This window comes from Prinia subflava, chromosome 31 (genome assembly GCF_021018805.1).
Source record: "Prinia subflava isolate CZ2003 ecotype Zambia chromosome 31, Cam_Psub_1.2, whole genome shotgun sequence".
NCBI classification, from domain to species: Eukaryota; Metazoa; Chordata; class Aves; order Passeriformes; family Cisticolidae; genus Prinia; species Prinia subflava.
In genome coordinates this window covers 1,857,049-1,874,212 of record NC_086277.1, presented here as the reverse complement: position 1 = coordinate 1,874,212, position 17,164 = coordinate 1,857,049, and the positions used below count along the sequence as shown (strand labels likewise).

Sequence of the window (17,164 nt, the reverse complement as noted above, 5' to 3'; positions counted from 1 at the left end):
ATTCTCCTAGCACTGCCCCGCCCATTCCCATGTCACCCCCCATTCCCCAAACCTCATCCCCAGGACCCCCCTCCCATGACCCCAAATCCTTGGATCCCACGTTCCCCTGGGACTCCCATCCCTGGGACCCCCATTCCCCTGAGCCCCCCACTCCTGAGAACCCCATGTCCCACCGTGTGCCACCCAGCCTTGTCCCCAGCCTTGTCCCCAGCCTGTCCAGAGCCCGTCCCCAGCTTGTGGCCACCCTGCCCCCACCAAGGACCACCTACTCGTGGAGATAAGACCTGACCTCACTTCCTTCCCCTTTGCCCAAAGAGCCACCACCCAGGGGACAGCAGCTCCTGGCAGCGAGTGACAGCCAGCCTGGATGGCCGGGGACACGGGGATGGCCGGGAAGGTGGCACTGCTCCTGTGGGGTGAGTGCCCCGGGCATGGGCCTGGCACCCCGGGGATGGGCCCTGGTGAGGCAGAGAGCGGTGGGGAGGGGGCACAGGGGGGCTGGGGGGTCCCCTGAGGTCCCCAAGGCCAGCAGAGCCAGTGCATGGAGGTGACGGGGACTGTGGGGTGGCTTTGGGGACAGGAACAGAGGGACAGGAACAGGGGAATTGGGATGTGGGGACAGGAGCAGGGGGAAAGAGATGTGGGGACAAGGATGTGGCTACAGGCACCTTGGGGCTGGGGCAGCAGTGGGGACAGGGACAGGGGCACAGGGAGGCAGGGACAGGGACAAGGGCCACGTGCCATGAAGATGGGGGCATGGGGACAGGAGCCATGGGAATGGGATCACGGGCACAGGGCCATGGGGATGTGGCTGTGGGGACAGGCACTGTGAGGATGGTGGTGGTGACTTGTGCCAGCATGGGGTGTCCACAGTGTCCCCATGTCCTGCCTCAGCCCAGGGTGACCGAGGTGTCCCTGTCCTCAAGACCTCCGTGCTGCACCAGTGTTCCACTGGGGACAGTCTGGGGACAGACACCACACCTCATCCCCCGGGTGCTGCTGTCCCTGCAGTGCCACCCCCACCCAGCCCTGTCCCTTCTCCCTTCCAGTCCAGACCCTCGGCCTCGCTGGTGAGTCCTCGGGGGATGCCGTGTCCCTGCCCCGCTGTCCCCAGCCCCGTGGTGGCCCTGGCAGGCTGGTGTCCCCTGTCACCTGCAGGCGCCCAGACCACCCAGATCCTGGTGGAGCCCCCCTGGACACCAGCAGTGCTGTGGGACCGGGTGACACTGATCTGCCAGGGCTTGGGGACCGCCGGTGCCACCACCTGGTACAAGGATGGGCAGCGATGGGGGCAGAAGACACGAGACTACGTCACTGTCACCGAGAGTGGCAACTACACGTGTGACAGAGCCGGCAGTGGGCTCAGTCCCCCCGTGAGAGTCTTAAATGGTGAGGAGAGTTTGGGTGTCCCCAGAGTGGCACCTGCTGGACTCTGAAGGCTCTGGGTGGGCTCCTCTTGGGTCACCCCTGGTGTGACCAGAGCCCGTCCCCTGCACACGGGGACATCCCAGAGCATCCCAGTGTGGGGGGACCCTGCTTGTGGGATTGGGGACCCCTGGAGTTTTTGGGCGTGACCCCATGGGGGGGTCCCCGTGAAAACGGGGGTCCCCCAGTGTGACAGGACCCTCCTGTCCCACAGCGCCGTTGGTGCTGCAGGTGCCAGCACAGCCACTGCTGGAGGGGGACACGGTGACACTGCGCTGCCGGGCCTGGAGGGACGAGTCGGTCACCGGGGTTAGATTCTACCGTGGGGATGAGGAGGTGAGGGGGACCCTCAGCGGGACCGAGCTTTCCCTGTCCCCTCTGCAGCTGCACCACAGCGGCCGCTACCACTGCAGGGGCTGGGTGAAGTCCGGGGTATCACAGGAGTGGCAGGAGTCGGTGCCGGTGACAGTGACAGTGCAGGGTGAGCACCCCACACCTCACACCTCAGCACCCCCAAAACCCCCAGGGACTCGGGGTCACAAATCCCCCTCCCCTCTCTTCCCAGAGCTCTTCATGGTGCCAGTGCTGGAGGGTCCCCCTGAAGTCACCAAGGGGTCCCCCCTGACTCTCAGTTGCCTGAGCCCCCCCAGCCCCCTGCGGCCCCGAGCCCCCCTCCTGCACCTCTTCTACCGGGACGGGCAGTTGGTGGGGGGCCCGCAGGGGTCCCCACAGCTCCTGGTGCCTGCCGTGGGTGTCTCCCACTCGGGGAATTACAGCTGCCAGGTGCAGTCCGTGGCGGGGACCGTGCAGAAGAGCAGCGCCCGGCTCGGCGTCACGGTGCGCAGTGAGTGCGGGGATGGGCACGGGGAGCCCCCACAGCCTCCCCGGGTTCTCCATCCTTGCTCAACCCTCTGCCTGCTGCCCTGCCTTCCATGGTCTGTCCCTGGGCCCTCCCATCACCTTCCCTGGTGCCTGCATCCCTCACCAGGGCCCCTCACTCCTCCCTGGGTGCACCTCTCCCTCTCTGAGGTCCCTCCATTGTCCACAGGTCTCACCATCCCTGTCTGGGTCCCCAGAACCTTCCCTGTGGTTCCCTTCAACCCTCTCCATCTGTCCCCTGCCTGAATCTCCCACCCTTCCCTGGGGTCCCTTCCAGCCCTTTCCAATCCTCTCCCCCATGTCTGGGCCGTGTTCTTCCTTACTGGGATCCCCCCACCCTTCCCTGATCCTCCCCCTCCCTGAGTCCTTCACTGCTCCCTGGTGTCCCCCACTCCTCCCATGTCCCCAGTCCCTCCTGTGTCCCCTCTCCTGCAGGGGTCCCGCCCTCGGGGGTGTCCCTGTCAGCACAGCCCCCCGGGGGACAGGTGGCACTGGGGGACAGCCTGGTGCTGAGCTGCGCGGTGGCCGCAGGGACAGGTCCCCTGTCCTTCACCTGGCACCGGGGGGGCTCGGGGGCACCGCTGGGCACCGGCCCCCGCCTGGAGCTGTGGGACATTGGGGACAAAGACAGCGGCCACAGCAGGGCTGGGCCAGTGACGGGACAGCGTGGCCGAGAGCCCCACATTGAATGTCACTGTCCTGGGCCAGCGGGACCCTTGGGCTGAGGGTGATCCCACCCACAGTGTCCCCAGTTCCACACATTCCCATTCCACCTCAAGCCCCCCACACCATCCCCAGCCCACCCCAGGTCACAGCCCCCACACCTGGGTGTCACACAGGGGATGAAGGAGACGCCTTTGTCCCCAGGTGCCACCACACAGACTCCCTCAGTGCCTGACAGCAGGTGCCAGCCCCTCCTCCTGACCTCAGCCCTGTCTGTGTCCCCACAGTGCCCGTGGCCAATGCCACCATCACCCCCGGTCCCCTGTCACACCAGGTGCACACAGGTGACCCCGTGACCCTGCGCTGCTCGGTGCAGGTGGGCTCAGCCCCTGTCACCTTCACCTGGCTGCACAACGGGCAGGAGGTGGCCCGGGGTCCCAGCCTGGAGCTTGGATTTGTCACTGTGGGACATTCGGGCACCTACCAGTGTGTGGCCACCAACGAGCTGGGACAGGACGGGCACCGCGTATTTCGGGCACTCAGCCCCGAGCTGGCCCTGGAGGTGACACCACAAGGACACAGGAAAACAGGTGGGGTCACACAGGGTCATTGGGATTGCAGGACCCCCAGAGTGACAGGTGACCCTGAAGTGTCCCTTCTGTCCCCAGCAGTGGCCATTGGGGTTGGCGGGTCCCTCCTCTTCCTGGTCCTGCTCGTGGGTGGAGTTGTTGGCTGGTGCCGGTGGAACCACATGGGTGGGTGACAATGGGGACAACAGGGGCCCTGGGGAGGTGGGGGCCACCGAGAATGTGGGGGTGATGGGCGGCACCCACAGCCCCTGACTTGGGAGGGGCTGAGCCCCCAGTAGTGACCTTGGCTCAGGGCCCAGGGTGTCTGCGAGGTGTTGCAGGGTCCTGCAGGGATGTTGGGGGTTCTATCAGGGGTTTTGGGGAATTCAGAGCCTCCCATTCCCTGCCAGGCTCTGGATTCTGCGGGCTCAGGGTGTTGGGGGTGGTTCAGGGGTTCTGGGGGGCATCAGGGATTCTGGGGTACCCGGGGGGAGTTGAGGATCCTTGTGGTGGTTCAGGATTCCCGTGGGTGGATGGGGCCCCTGGGATTCCAAAGTCACCCCTCCAGTTTTCCTTTGCAGCTGCCAGGAAGCACCAGGAAAGGTGAGTGCAGCCTCCAGCCATGATACACCTTTTACCCACATCCCCAGGACCTCCCATCCCCTTCCACACCCCCACTTATTCCCACAGGGCCCCCCCAGATTCCCTGGCATCCCCCGGGGACGATCCTCAGGCGACCTACATGGAGCTGAAAGGGCCACACGGGCAACCGTGGGAACCCAGTGACATCTATGAACATCTACAACAGAAGCTGTGACACCCTGGGAAGCAGGAGGCACTGGGCAGCACTGGGAGTGCTCCCACCATGGCCCCAATGGTTGTCCATCCTTCCAAGGGAGGTGGTGATGAGTCAGGACACCCTGTGCTCCCCATTTCCTCTCCCAGTACCCCCAGGGGCCCCCCAACCCCCATCCTAGTGCTCCGAGTGCCCTCAGTGACCTCCCCCTCCTCTCCCCGCAGTGCTCGCAGCACACCCAGGGGTTCCCCATTGCCCCTCCCACTCCCCCTGTCCCATCCCACTGTAAAAGGAGCAGTCGGGGAGGATTCTTTTTTTTCAATTTCTCAAATGAAAACGAAACAGAAACATGGCAATATTATATCTGAGAACTGTTTATTGATAAAGGAGGGTAAGTGTTCTTACCAAAGGGGGATTAGAAGAGAGAGTAGAGAGGGAAAAAGAGAGACACAGAGAGAAACAGAAGACAGGGACAGCGTTACTGCAAGAACCCCGGGCACTCTGTTGGCAAGAGTTCAGCAGATGGAGCGCGCTTGTGGTGAGCCCTCGTGGCTTTTGTGAGTGGCTGGGTGTGATTTCCAAGTGGCAGCACCTCCGTGTTTCTGGCACCGGTGAGCGATGGCTGCGGGCTGGCTGTGGGCTGGTGCTGCGGTACTGGGGCTACGGGGAACAGTGGAGCACCAGGCTGGGGAAACTGGAGCACCAGGCTGGGGAAACTGGAGCACCAGGCTGGGGGAACTGGAGCACCAGGCTGGGGAAACTGGTTCACCAGGCTGGGGGAACTGGAGCACCAGGCTGGGGGAACTGGAGCACCAGGCTGGGGGAACTGGAGCACCAGGCTGGGGGAACTGGAGCATCAGGCTGGGGAAACTGGAGCACCAGGCTGGGGAAGCAGTGGAGCACCAGGTGGTCACAGGAACGAGCTGCCTCCCAGAAGCAGCAAAGAAGGGAAGAACGGGTGAGGACAGGGAAGAAGGAGACAGGGAGGAAAAGGAGATGGGGGGATGAGAGCCAAGCTGACCGTCTGAGCGAGCCCCTGATCCCTCCAAGAAACCCAAAGCAAAATGGCTCCTGTTGTGTCACAGGTAACTGCTTTTATTTGCTACGGCTCCTCCCATAGCGTGATTTCCTGGGCACCTTTTCCGAGGCAATTTTCCCTGACATTTTTCCTGCCCATCCAGGCATCACCCACAGGTATCACCCCCCACCCAAGACCCCCACAACTGGTGTCACTTCCAGGGCTCCCACAAGTGTCCCCTGACCCTGCCCCACCTCGGGATCCTCAAGTGACCAACGTGGAGCTGCCAGGACCCTACAAGGGATAGCGGGACCCCAGCGACATCTACGAGAACGTGCTGTGACACTGGGGGCACTGGGGGCACTGGGGGCACTGGGGGCACTGGGGGGCATCAGTTCCCCTCAGGGGTCCCTTCTTCCTCTTCACAGCACCCCACGGGGCTCCTCATTCCCTCACCCAGTGCTGGGCACGCACATGACCCTTTTCCCTCTGATTGTAACCAAAATGCAGCTTTTGGATTAAACCGTATGGGAAACAAATCTCACTCTTTAAAAGTTCTCAGTGTTTAAGAAGGGATAAAGGGGAGAGCAGACAGCTTGCTGAGTGCTTGGCAACTGCCAGAGGCACACGGTTATCTATAACAATTCTTCTTATGCACCTTTTGATTGTATTGATGAAATACATATTCAAGGAGATTATACATATTCAAACATTCTTTCCAGTTTATGTGTTCTGGGAATTCTTTTGTGTGGTTTGACCCTTGACTCGTTTTCTCAAAGTTGGTGCCTGTGCTGAATTTACCACCTTGGGCCACTGCCCGGGAGAACCGTCGTGCCCTCTGCAGACCTGGGACAATGGTGACTCTTTCTTTGCACAGATGAAACTTGCAAAGCACTAATCCTCTCTTGAGTGAGACGAAAGGACAGAGTGAAAACACGCAGAGAGACAACATGAAGATATCAAAGTCAGCGGAGGAGGAGTTGAATCTTAGCTGGGAAGGGAAGGAGAAGATGCCTTGGCTTTAGGCTGAAAGTCTTTTGTAAGCCATGGTAATGGACTGGGATCTACTAGAGCATCCCTCTAAGTCATGGAAGGCATGGGTGGGGAGATGAGAGTATTCAAATTGTAGATCTGAGCAAAGGCATTTGTGGTGAACTAAGTAAATATTGAAGGAGTTGTGATCTTGTGAGAAGCTTGAACAGAGAGAGAGAGAGATGAGGTGAAGATGAAGAGCTGTCCGCAGAGAGAGAAAAGATCTTTGTTCCTAGAGATGAAATAAACCTTTCCTTATGAAATGTTCATCTTTAAAATGTTGCCCCGTGAGTTTACAGGGCCCATTATGCAGCTGTGGGAAGGCTGCGGGATACGGGAGGGACTTCACCAATGCAGAGTCCCGGGCGAGTGCTCTTGTGAGAATTAAAAAGCCACAAGAGAACTGTTCTTTCTTGTGGGGAAGTTTCCATGGCAGACCAAAAGAGACTTCTCTGTCAGAGAGAACTGATGAAAGACTATTTCAGAGGTAGCAACTGACCTAAAGTCCAAGTTTTGTCTCTGGATGTTTTCAGAGCCAAATAAAGGAGTTTGTGGGGAGCAGAGGAAGCGTTTTGAAGATTTTATTCTGGTTCTTATTAATTTTTTCCTCTCTCTTGTAGTTTTGTTAATAAACCTGTCTTCATACCAGTTTCAGTTTTGAGCCTGCTTTGCTTTTCTTGGAAACCTTACCTCACAGCAGAAAACAGAGTAAATAATTCTAGTGGGCACTCAAACCACTGCACAAATTGGTGCCATGGCTCAGATAGAGAAATTGGAGAACCTGAAACCACTACAATGCCATACTGCCGATGAAATGAATTTATTTTATTTCCTCACAAGGCCCCCTGTTCTGTGGTTTGACAGATCTTGGTAACGGAAGAGTCAGTGGTAAATTTCTCTTTGCATTCTTTCTTTTGATGTTTATTTACTTGGTTCTTTTCAAAGTTATCTTATCCTACAGCTAAGATTCTCCACCAGTACATTCAATCAGCATTAGGGCCATTTCACAAAATGATCAGAGTTATTCTCATTGTTGTCAGTTAGTTACACAAATAAAGGCATTATTGACTTCTGCAACAGATAATGTTCAACTGCACAGTACATAGTCTCTATTTTGATATTTCGCAGGGGTCTAAACTAATATATTTATCACACTAAAATATAGAATTTACACAGGGATTAGGGTAAGAAGGGTGACAAATTCAACTGTATCAAAATTAGTTAAAACCTGATTACAAACTATATTACATCAAACTAATCTGCAAAAGCCATGTACTAGCAAAAGGCAATGACTACATCGTTATTTTTACCATGGGGAAGGTGAATTGAAGGGTTTATTTGATGTCTCCTTATTCTGCTGTGATTTTGTCAGCAATACCTTCAATTCATATCCCGAATTGCGACGCTGTTTTGCCCATGACAGGATTTGATGAGTGATCTCTCCTGGTCCTTGTCTCATCCCAGGAACCCTTTGTTGAAATTCCTCTCCTCATCCAGGGGCAGAGGGCAGTGAGAGAGAGGCTTTGGTGGGCGCAGGGCATCCGGCCACTGTCCATCCACGGCAAGGCAGGATGGAGGAGGAGGGTCCCGGTCAGGTTGTGGAGCAGATGGGTGTGGGATTTGCAGCACTTCTGGGGCTCTCTCAGCCCCTTGCTGAGAGGGACAAACTGATCCCTTGCTGCATTTCCGGGCTGCTTCCCTCACAGCTGCCCCTGCAGGGGCGGTTTCCAGCCAGCCCTGCTCTCCAAACCATCAAAGGCCCTCCCAGAGCCACTGCTTGGGCTGCCATTGGCTTCTGTGCTTCTTGCAGGGCTGAGCAAGCCACAGGCAGGCCTTTTTCCCCCACACAATTCTCACCTCTGCAGCAGCTCTGAAGCTGCCACAGTCCAAGCCAAGGGGGCAGGGGGGAGCCTCAGGTGCTGGCTGCCCCCTGGGGCTGGCCAGAGCAGGGCTGGCCAATGCCCATCCCTGTGCAGTGGGGCTGGGCCGTGGCTGGGCCCCACACTTGGATGGCCAGTGGCTTCCAGGAGGAGGAGTTGGGGAGCTCCTTCCTGCCTGGGGCTCCATTCCCCAGCTGCTCTTGCCAGCTCAGACCCTGCAGGGGACGAGTGAGAATGGAGAAGTCTGGAACAGGAGCCCTGATCCCTGCAGCTCCTGCTGCACCTTTGGAGTTTTTTCTACACTTCCTTTGCCACCCTGGGCTGTGCCTCCCCCGCCGTTCCAGCTGCCACTCCCAGGGTTCCTGCTGCAGCCCGTTTTGCCATCCGCAGTGGCCCCGTTCCCCGCTGCCCCCACCCCGTCAGGGAGGGAAGGAAGCTTCTCTCTCTCTCCCGCCGGCGAAGTCTCCGCTAACCACGGAGAGAGACGGCCGAGCCCGCGCCACAGCGCCCCCTGCAGCCGCGGGGGAATCATCGCACCCACCCTGCCCGGCCGGGAGCCCCCAGCGCCCCTGCCGGCCGTGCCTGGAACTGCACCGGAGGGGAAGAGCCTGCAGCCGAGACAGGGCTGGGCCTGGGTTTGTGCTTTGGTTTGTTGTTGCTGGCGGTGTTGTCGTTTGTTTCTCTTGTTTTACATATTCTAGTAAAGAACTGTTACTCCTTTTCCCATATCTCTGCCTGAAATCCCCGTAATTTTGAAGTTATAATACTTTGGAGGGAAGGTGCCCATATTTTCCATTCCAGGAGAGGTTCCAGCCTCCCTTGGCAGACACCTTTCGAGCAGGATACCATCCCTTTGGCAGCAGAGGGCACGGCACAGTTTGTCTTGACATGGAGCAGCATCCAGAGCTCCTGGAACTGAGTGGAAACTCAGCCCCACCCTGTGCCATGGGCTCATTCTGGCTGCCCTGGGAAAGTGGAAGGCTCCAGAACACCCACAGGGCCTTGATGACATCACTGTGTGGGGAACGCAACACACGAGGGCTTTGGGACAGGGGAGAAGAGAATCCAGAGTCCCTTGAAGGCCACTTTGGCCATCAGAGCAAGGAAGGTCCAGACCCCTGCCAGGTTCCTCTGGTGCAGGTATCGTGCTGAGGGAAGGGTCTGGGGTTTGTTCCTTTTGGGGAGCTCTCCCTGCCAATCGTTCCTTTTGTGACCCTTTGGATTCTGAACCTCGTTGCTGTTGCTGCTGGTTTTGTTCTCTCTTTGCTGTTTACAGGAAATTGTTCTTCTCTCAGCCCTTTGAGATCTTTGCCTTTTGTGCCTCCACTGCCTGGGGCTGGGGCAGCAGACCCTGATTTTTAGTGACAACCCAGACTTGGAGAATCCCATTCCTAAAGCCCAGCAGAGCTGAACAAAGAAACACCATTTCTGCCAGTTTAACCAAAAAGCTGCATTTTGGTGCCAATGACAGGGAAATGAGTCCTGTGTTCCCCTGGCACTGGAGGAGAGATTAGGAGCCATGGGTGTACTGGGAGTGCTGAGAGGGGGATTGCAGAGCCACTGGGAGTGCAGGGGTGCTGGGAGACAGAATGGGAAACACCTGGATCTACTGGGAACAGGGGAGAGACACTGGGAGGGGAAATAGGGAGCCCCTGGGGCTACTGGGAGCACTGTGGGGAGGGAATGGGGAAGTCTGTGAGGGCACTGGGTGCACTTGGATGTGGAATGGGGGGCCACTGGTGGTAGTGGAAGGGGGGTGGGGAAGGCCTTGGGGGTTCTGGGGGCACGGGGAGCTCTGGGTGCCCTGTGCAGCCCCACACGTGACCCCCACTTGTGCCCACCGACCCGTGAATGTTGGGCACCCACGGGAGCAGTGGGGGGGACTCACACGCGTGGCTGCCCATGGGTGGGGTCCTGCACTGCCCCCCAGTTCTCCCAGAGCCCCCCAGTGCCCACCCATGCCCCGAGTGTCACAGCATGTTCCCGTGGATGTCACTGAGTTCCCGCAGTCGCCCGTGGGGTCCCCGCAGCTCCGCGTAGGTCACCGGGGGATCCTGGAGTGTGGTGGCACGGGGGGACACTGCGAGAGACACTGGCTGTGGGATCTGGGTGGGGGTGACACTGGTGGGGGACGTGTCCCTCTGTGTGTGTCCCCCCCTGTACTCACCCCCCATCTGCTTGGTGCTCGCGACGTGGGTGTACAGCACCTCCCCCTCCTCTGGGGGGGCTGGGGGATCCGGGGGGCCCTGTGGGGATAAAGGGGGTGTGTGGGGGAATGGGGGGTCTTGGGGGGTGGGGTCAAAGGGGACAGTGTGGTTTGAGCCCCCCACTCACCTTTCCTGCTGCTTCCTGGCAGCTGCAAAGGAAAGAGGGGAGGGGTAACTGTGGGGTCCCCAAGGCCCCCTCAGGAATCCTGAGACCCCACTGGACCCTCAATTTCTCCCAGACCCTCTGAGCATCCCTGATGCCCCCCAGAACCCCTGAACCACCCCAGTGTTCTGCCCCCCTGACTTCCCACAATTCCAAACCTGGCAGGGAAAGAGACCCTCCAAATTCCTCCAGGATCACTGAAAGAACCCCCAACATTCCGGCAAGACCCTCCAACACCACCCCAAATCCTTGAGGGCCTTGAGCAAAGGTCCTGAGCTCTCAGCAATGCCCAAGTCAGGGGCTGTGGGTGCCGCCCATCACCCCCACATTCTCGGTGCCCCCCACCTCCCCAGGGCCCCTGTTGTCCCCATTGTCACCCACCCATGTGGTTCCACCGGTGCCAGCCAACAACTCCACCCACGAGCAGGACCAGGAAGAGGAGGGACCCGCCAACCCCTGCAGCCACTGCTGGGGACAGAAGGGACACGTCAGGGTCACCTGTCACTCTGGGGGTCCTGCAATCCCAATGACCCTGAGTGACCCCACCTGTGTTCCAGTGTCCTCGTGGTGTCACCTCCAGCGCCAGCTCGGGGCTGAGTGCCCGGAACACGCGGTGCCCGTCCTGTCCCAGCTGGTTGGTGGCCACGCACTGGTAGGTGCCCGAATGTGTCACATCGATGTCCCCAAGCTCCAGGACAGGGCCCTGGGCCACCTCCTGCCCATTGTGCAGCCAGGTGAAGGTGACAGGGGCTGAGCCCACCTGCACCGAGCAGCGCAGGGTCACGGGGTCACCTGTGTGCACCTGGTGTGACAGGGGACCGGGGGTGATGGTGGCATTGGCCACGGGCACTGTGGGGACACAGACAGGGGTGACACCGGGTGAGGGTGGATGGGGGTGCCGTGGGTGGGGTCACCCCCAGCCCGAGCGTCCCGCTCAACCAGGACGGTGACATTCAGGGGGACAATCTCGGCCACGCTGTCCCCGTCGCTGACCCGGCAGTGATAGTGGCCGCTGTCATTGTCCCCAATGTCCCACGGCTCCAGGTGGGGGCCGGTGCCCAGCGGTGCTCCTGAGCCCCCCCGGTGCCAGGTGAAGGACAGGGGACCTGTCCCTGCGGCCACCGCGCAGCTCAGCACCAGGCGGTCCCCCAGTGCCACCTGTCCCCCGGGAGGCTGTGCTGACAGGGACACCCCCGAGGGCGGGACCCCTGCAGGAGAGGGGACACAGGAGGGACTGGGGACATGGGAGGAGCGGGGGACACCAGGGAGCAGTGAAGGACTCAGGGAGGGGGAGGATCAGAGAAGGGTGGGGGGATCCCAGTAAGGAAGAACACGGCCCAGACATGGGGGAGAGGATTGGAAAGGGCTGGAAGGGACCCCAGGGAAGGGTGGGAGATTCAGGCAGGGGACAGATGGAGAGGGTTGAAGGGAACCACAGGGAAGGTTTTGGGGACCCAGACAGGGATGGTGGGACCTGAGGACAATGGAGGGACCTCAGAGAGGGAGAGGTGAACCCAGGGAGGGGTGAGGGGAGCTGGTGAGGGATGCAGGCACCAGGGAAGGTGATGGGAGGGCCCAGGGACAGACCTGGGAAGGCAGGGTGACAGGCAGAGGGTTGAGCAAGGATGGGGGACCCGGGGAGGCTGCGGGGGCTCCCCGTGCCCATCCCCGCACTCACTGCGCACCGTGACGCCGAGCCGGGCGCTGCTCTTCTGCACGGTCCCCTCCTCGGACTGCACCTGGCAGCTGTAATTCCCCGAGTGGGAGACCCCCACGGCGGGCACCAGGAGCTGCGGGGACCCCTGCGGGCCCCCCACCAACTGCCCGTCCCGGTAGAAGAGGTGCAGGAGGGGGGCTCGGGGCCGCAGGGGGCTGGGGGTGCTGAGGCAGCTGAGATTGAGGGGGGACCCCTCGGTGACTTCAGGGGGACCCTCCAGCACCGGCACCGAGAAGAGCTCTGGGAAGGAGAGGGGAGGGGAGGACTGTGACTCTGAGTCCTCTGGGAAGTGGCTCTGGGGCTGTCAGGATATTGGAGTTCCAGCCGTGGTGGTGCTCACCCTGCACTGTCACTGTCACCGGCGCTGACTGTGACTGCCGCAAGCTCAGCCAGCCCCTGCAGTGGTAGCGGCCGCTGTGGTGCAGCTGCAGGGGGGGCAGGAACAACTCGGTCCCCCTGAGGGACCCCCCTGGATCCTTCTCATCTTGGTAAAATTTCACCGTGGAGACTGACAGATTCCACCAGCCCCGGCAGCGCAGTGTCACCGTGTCCCCCTCCAGCAGTGGCCGTGCTGGCACCTGCAGCACCAGCCGATCTGTGGGACAGGAGGGTCCCATTGTTGGAGTCTAGAACATCCCTCTGGCCACCCTGGAGGGTTTGGAGACCGGACAGGGGGGTCTGGGGTCTGTACAGGGGGGTCAGTTAGACCCACACAGATCCCAGGAGGACACTGACTCTGATTCCTGTCCATGGGAGTGAACACTCACATGCAGGAAGAATCACAAATGCTAAGAATTTAAAATAAGTTGTGGATGGTTTATTATAGAATATAAATATAGAGATTAGGATTCTTAGCATATGGGGCTGAAGAGACAAGATGGAGGAATTGGGGAGTGGCCCCTGTGCTCCTTGTTCTTGCTCTCGTCCCCCATCTTGTGCTGAGTTGGGTTTTAGAGATTGGTTTAGAGTAGAAATGACATGTTAGCATGGGTAGTAGGTATTGGTAAAATTTTGTAAATAAAAAATACGTCTCGGACAGTGGTTGGGTCAGGGGTACTGTACATAAGGTGCGGGGCTCTCTGACCTGCCCCAGTCCTGCCGCGTGTCCTGCTCTGCTGGGGATGCCCTGCAGAGCAGAGACAGAACTGAGATCAGGGACCCTGCCAGGGAGGCCTGGTAGAGCTGAGAAAGAACTGAGATAATGAAGAATAAACAACCTTGGAAATGTGCACTGGCGGACTCAGCTTGTCGTCACTACCTCTGGTGTGAAACACTCAGGGCAAAGAGAAGACTGAAAACCTGATTACCTCTGGGAACAGCAACCCAGAGGAAACTCCCAGGGAACAACAACCTTGGGGGAACCCTGAGCACCTTGGGGCCAGCAACCCCAAGAAAATCTCAGGGAAACAATAACCCTGTGATCCCATGGCACTGAGGGGCTCGAGAAAGGTCTAAGGTGGGGGTCCATGGCACCAGGAACATCTGGGTGGAGTCTCCATTGCACAGGAGGATCCCAGGGACAGCAGAAGCAACCCCGTGGCAGAGGTGTCCCCATGGGTGTCCCATCCCCCTGGGATGCACTGGGATGCACTGGGATGTCCCTGTGTGCAGGGGACAGGCTCTGGCCACATGAGGGGTGTGAGACCACCCATGGAGTGGAGCCCACCCAGACCTATCAGGGGTCACCGTGATCATTTAGGATTCCCACTCACCTTGTAAGACTGTCACGGGGGGGCTGAGCCCACTGCCAGGTCTGTCACAGCTGTAGGTGCCACTCTCGGTGACAGTGACATGGTCTCCTCTGTTCTGTCCCCACCTCTGCCTGTCCTTGTACCAGGTGGTGGCACCGGCGGTCCCCGAGCCCTGGCAGGTCAGTGTCACCCGGTCCCACAGCACTGCTGGTGTCCAGGGGGGCTGCACCAGGAGCTGGGTGGTCTGGGCACCTGCGGGTGACAGGGGACACCAGCCTGCCAGGGCCACCACGGGGCTGGGGACAGCAGGGCAGGGACACAGCATCCCCCGAGGACTCACCAGCGAGGCTGAGGGTCTGGGCTGGAAGGGAGAAGGGACAGGGTTGGGTGGGGGTGGCCCTGCAGGGACAGCAGCACTCGGGGGATGAGGTGTGGTGTCTGTCCCCAGACTGTCCCCAGTGCAACACTGGTGTAGCACGGAGGTCTTGAGGACAGGGACACCTCGGTCACCCTGGGCTGAGGCAGGACATGGGGACACTGTGGACACCCCATGCTGGCACAGGTCACCTCCACCATCCTCACAGCGCCTGTCCCCACAGCCACATCCCCATGGCCCTGTGCCCGTGATCCCATTCCCATGGCTCCTGTCCCCATGCCCCATCTGCATGGCACGCGGCCCTTGTCCCTGTCCCTGCATCCCTGTGCCCCTGTCCCTGTCCCCACTGCTGTCCCAGCCCCAAGGTGCCTGTAGCCACATCCTTGTCCCCACATCTCTGTCCCCCTGTTCCTGTCCCCACATCCCAGTTCCCCTGTTCCTGTCCCTCTGTTCCTGTCCCCAAAGCCACCCCACAGTCCCAGTCACCTCCATGCACTGGCTCTGCTGGCCTTGGGGACCTCAGGGGATCCCACAGCCCCCCTGTGCCCCCTCCCCACCGCTCTCTGCCTCACCAGGGCCCATCCCCGGGGTGTCAGGCCCATGCCCGGGGCACTCACCCCACAGGAGCAGTGCCACCTTCCCGGCCATGCCCGTGTCCCCGGCCATCCAGGCTGGCTGTCACTCGCTGCTGTGGCCACCGCTCCCCTGGGTGGCGGCTCTTCGGATGCAGAGGAAGGAAGAAAGGTCACAGCTCGTCCCCACGTGTCGGTGGCACCTGGTGGGGGCAGGGTGGGGGAAAGGTGAAGACACAGGAGGGGACAGGCTGGGGACATTAGGGGACAGTCTGGGGGCTCACTGAGGGATGGTATTCCCAAGACGGGAGGGGCTTGGGGGTCCTGGGGATCTAAGGATGTGTGTCCATGAGAATTGGGGTCCAGAGGATTTGGGGTCTCCATGTCTGGGCTGGATTTCAGGGATGGGGCTCCTGGGGGAACATGGTCCCCAGGGATTTCAGGTCATGGGATGTGGGTCCCAGGGTTTGGGTGCAGGAGGAAAAAGGGGACCCTAGGGAAGAGGGGTTCTGGGGGAAGAAGCAGCCCATGGGATGGGATCAAGGCCATGGTGGTCCTGGGCAGTGGGAGTGATGGGATGGGGATCCCAGGGAGGAGAGACCAAGGGAATGGGGGTGCCATGGTTGGGGTCCCAGGGGAATGGGGGTCCCAGGGGTGGGCGGTGGCTGGGTGGGCACAGGGGTCCCAGCTCCCTTCCCTGAGTGCCTCAGATTTTGGGGTGACTCAGAGCCCAGCACAGCCCCCACAGTGTGCTGATGGCCAGGGAGGCACCCCAGGGTTGAGGCTCTGGGTCTGTGCCCCACACAGCCCTGGGATTTTTCTCGTGCCCCCATTCCCTGCCTCAGCCATCCCAGGGAACACCTGAGCAGGTAACAGGCGGGGGGATCCCAGGAAGGGGAAAAGGGGGCTGAGGGGTGCAGGCAGTGTCTGTGGGGCTGTGGGGGATGAAAGATTTTCACTTTCTCTTTCCTGCAGCACAAGGAAGAGGCTGCTCATGCTGAGCCCAGGACGTGGGTTCTGTCCTGGGGGGGCACAGCCAGAGGGGCCCTGCCTGCAGGGAAAAGAGCTCCTGTGGTGTGGGGACGCCTGGGTCTTGTGCCAGGGGGGTCCTGGTTCTGGGGGTGCCACGTCCTTGGGGATTCCTGTCCCAGAGGTGGCACATCCTGGTCACCTCTGTCCTGGGGGGGCCCTGAGCATTCCCTCTGTCCCCAGTGGGGCCCTGTGACCTCTGGGGTGCCCAAACTTAAGGGGGCACCTGAAACAACCTTGCCCTGAGGATGGTAAATGCCAGGCTAAATTTGGTTGGATTCCCTGATGCCAAATTGGCTGAGACAAAATTTTACATCCATGAAATAAAGGAAATAATCTACGCACAGCCTTTTTTTCGCAATAAAAAGAAACTCAACAAAAATCAAACTGACAATGCATAAAGTTCTCTAGATGATAGGATCCTTTCAATTGTTGCTGTCCCAACAATTAACTGACAAACAAATCACAGAGAAATGAGACTTTTTGGTTCCTTTTGGGAGCCCATTGGTGAATGCCACAGCAGTGTTTGCTTATGGCTGACACCGAGTGTGGAATCTCCTGAGTGTCCAGCAGGTCCATGGCATTGTTCCCTGCCTGCTGGGCTCAACCCAGCCCATGGGGAAGGCTTTGGCTGGGCCATGTACAGGAACTCTTCCCATTTCTCTCCTTCCCATCCTGAATCTCGATTTACTTCCCATGGGTTCTGCTCCCAAAAGGGGAGAAGTTCAGTCCATCCTTGGAACAGTGCACAGGGATCCGTGGCAATGCCCGTGTGTCCCTCAGGTTGTGCTTCCCTGGGAAATGCACTCCACCCTGCCCTGAATTCCCCTGCCTGGGCACTCCCTGCTCCTGCTGGGACACCCCTGCTCCCCAGACCCATGGGTGGAGCCCCTGCTCAATATTTCCACACTTCTCCCTCTCTTCTGGTTGTCCCTGTGCAGAATCCAAACATTCTTCCAGGGAGGTTCCAAAGGGCTGCAGGTTTTGTTGAAGAAGGAGGGTCCCGGTCAGGTTGTGGAGCAGATGGGTGTGGGATTTGCAGCACTTCTGGGGCTCTCTCAGCCCCTTGCTGAGAGGGACAAACTGATCCCTTGCTGCATTTCCGGGCTGGTTCCCTCACAGCTGCCCCTGCAGGGGCGGTTTCCAG

The 17,164-nt window shown here is 59.6% G+C and overlaps 1 protein-coding gene and 1 pseudogene across 1 annotated transcript; one reads left to right on the top strand and one right to left on the bottom strand.

The window, feature by feature from the left end:
- The first annotated feature begins 316 nt into the window (after positions 1-316).
- On the top strand, positions 317-3,175 carry LOC134562861 (Fc receptor-like protein 3; annotated as a pseudogene).
- A 7,356-nt stretch (positions 3,176-10,531) lies between these two features.
- On the bottom strand, positions 10,532-15,092 carry LOC134562903 (low affinity immunoglobulin gamma Fc region receptor III-A-like). The gene is made up of 8 exons (XM_063420542.1): positions 15,034-15,092; positions 14,381-14,401; positions 14,062-14,292; positions 12,690-12,944; positions 11,547-11,840; positions 11,179-11,481; positions 11,014-11,100; positions 10,532-10,618 (listed from the first exon to the last, which is right to left on the bottom strand). The coding sequence occupies exons 1-8, from the start codon at positions 15,080-15,082 to the stop codon at positions 10,593-10,595; spliced, it is 1,266 nt and encodes a 421-aa protein (XP_063276612.1). The 5' UTR covers positions 15,083-15,092; the 3' UTR covers positions 10,532-10,592.
- Between the last annotated feature and the right edge of the window lie 2,072 nt (positions 15,093-17,164).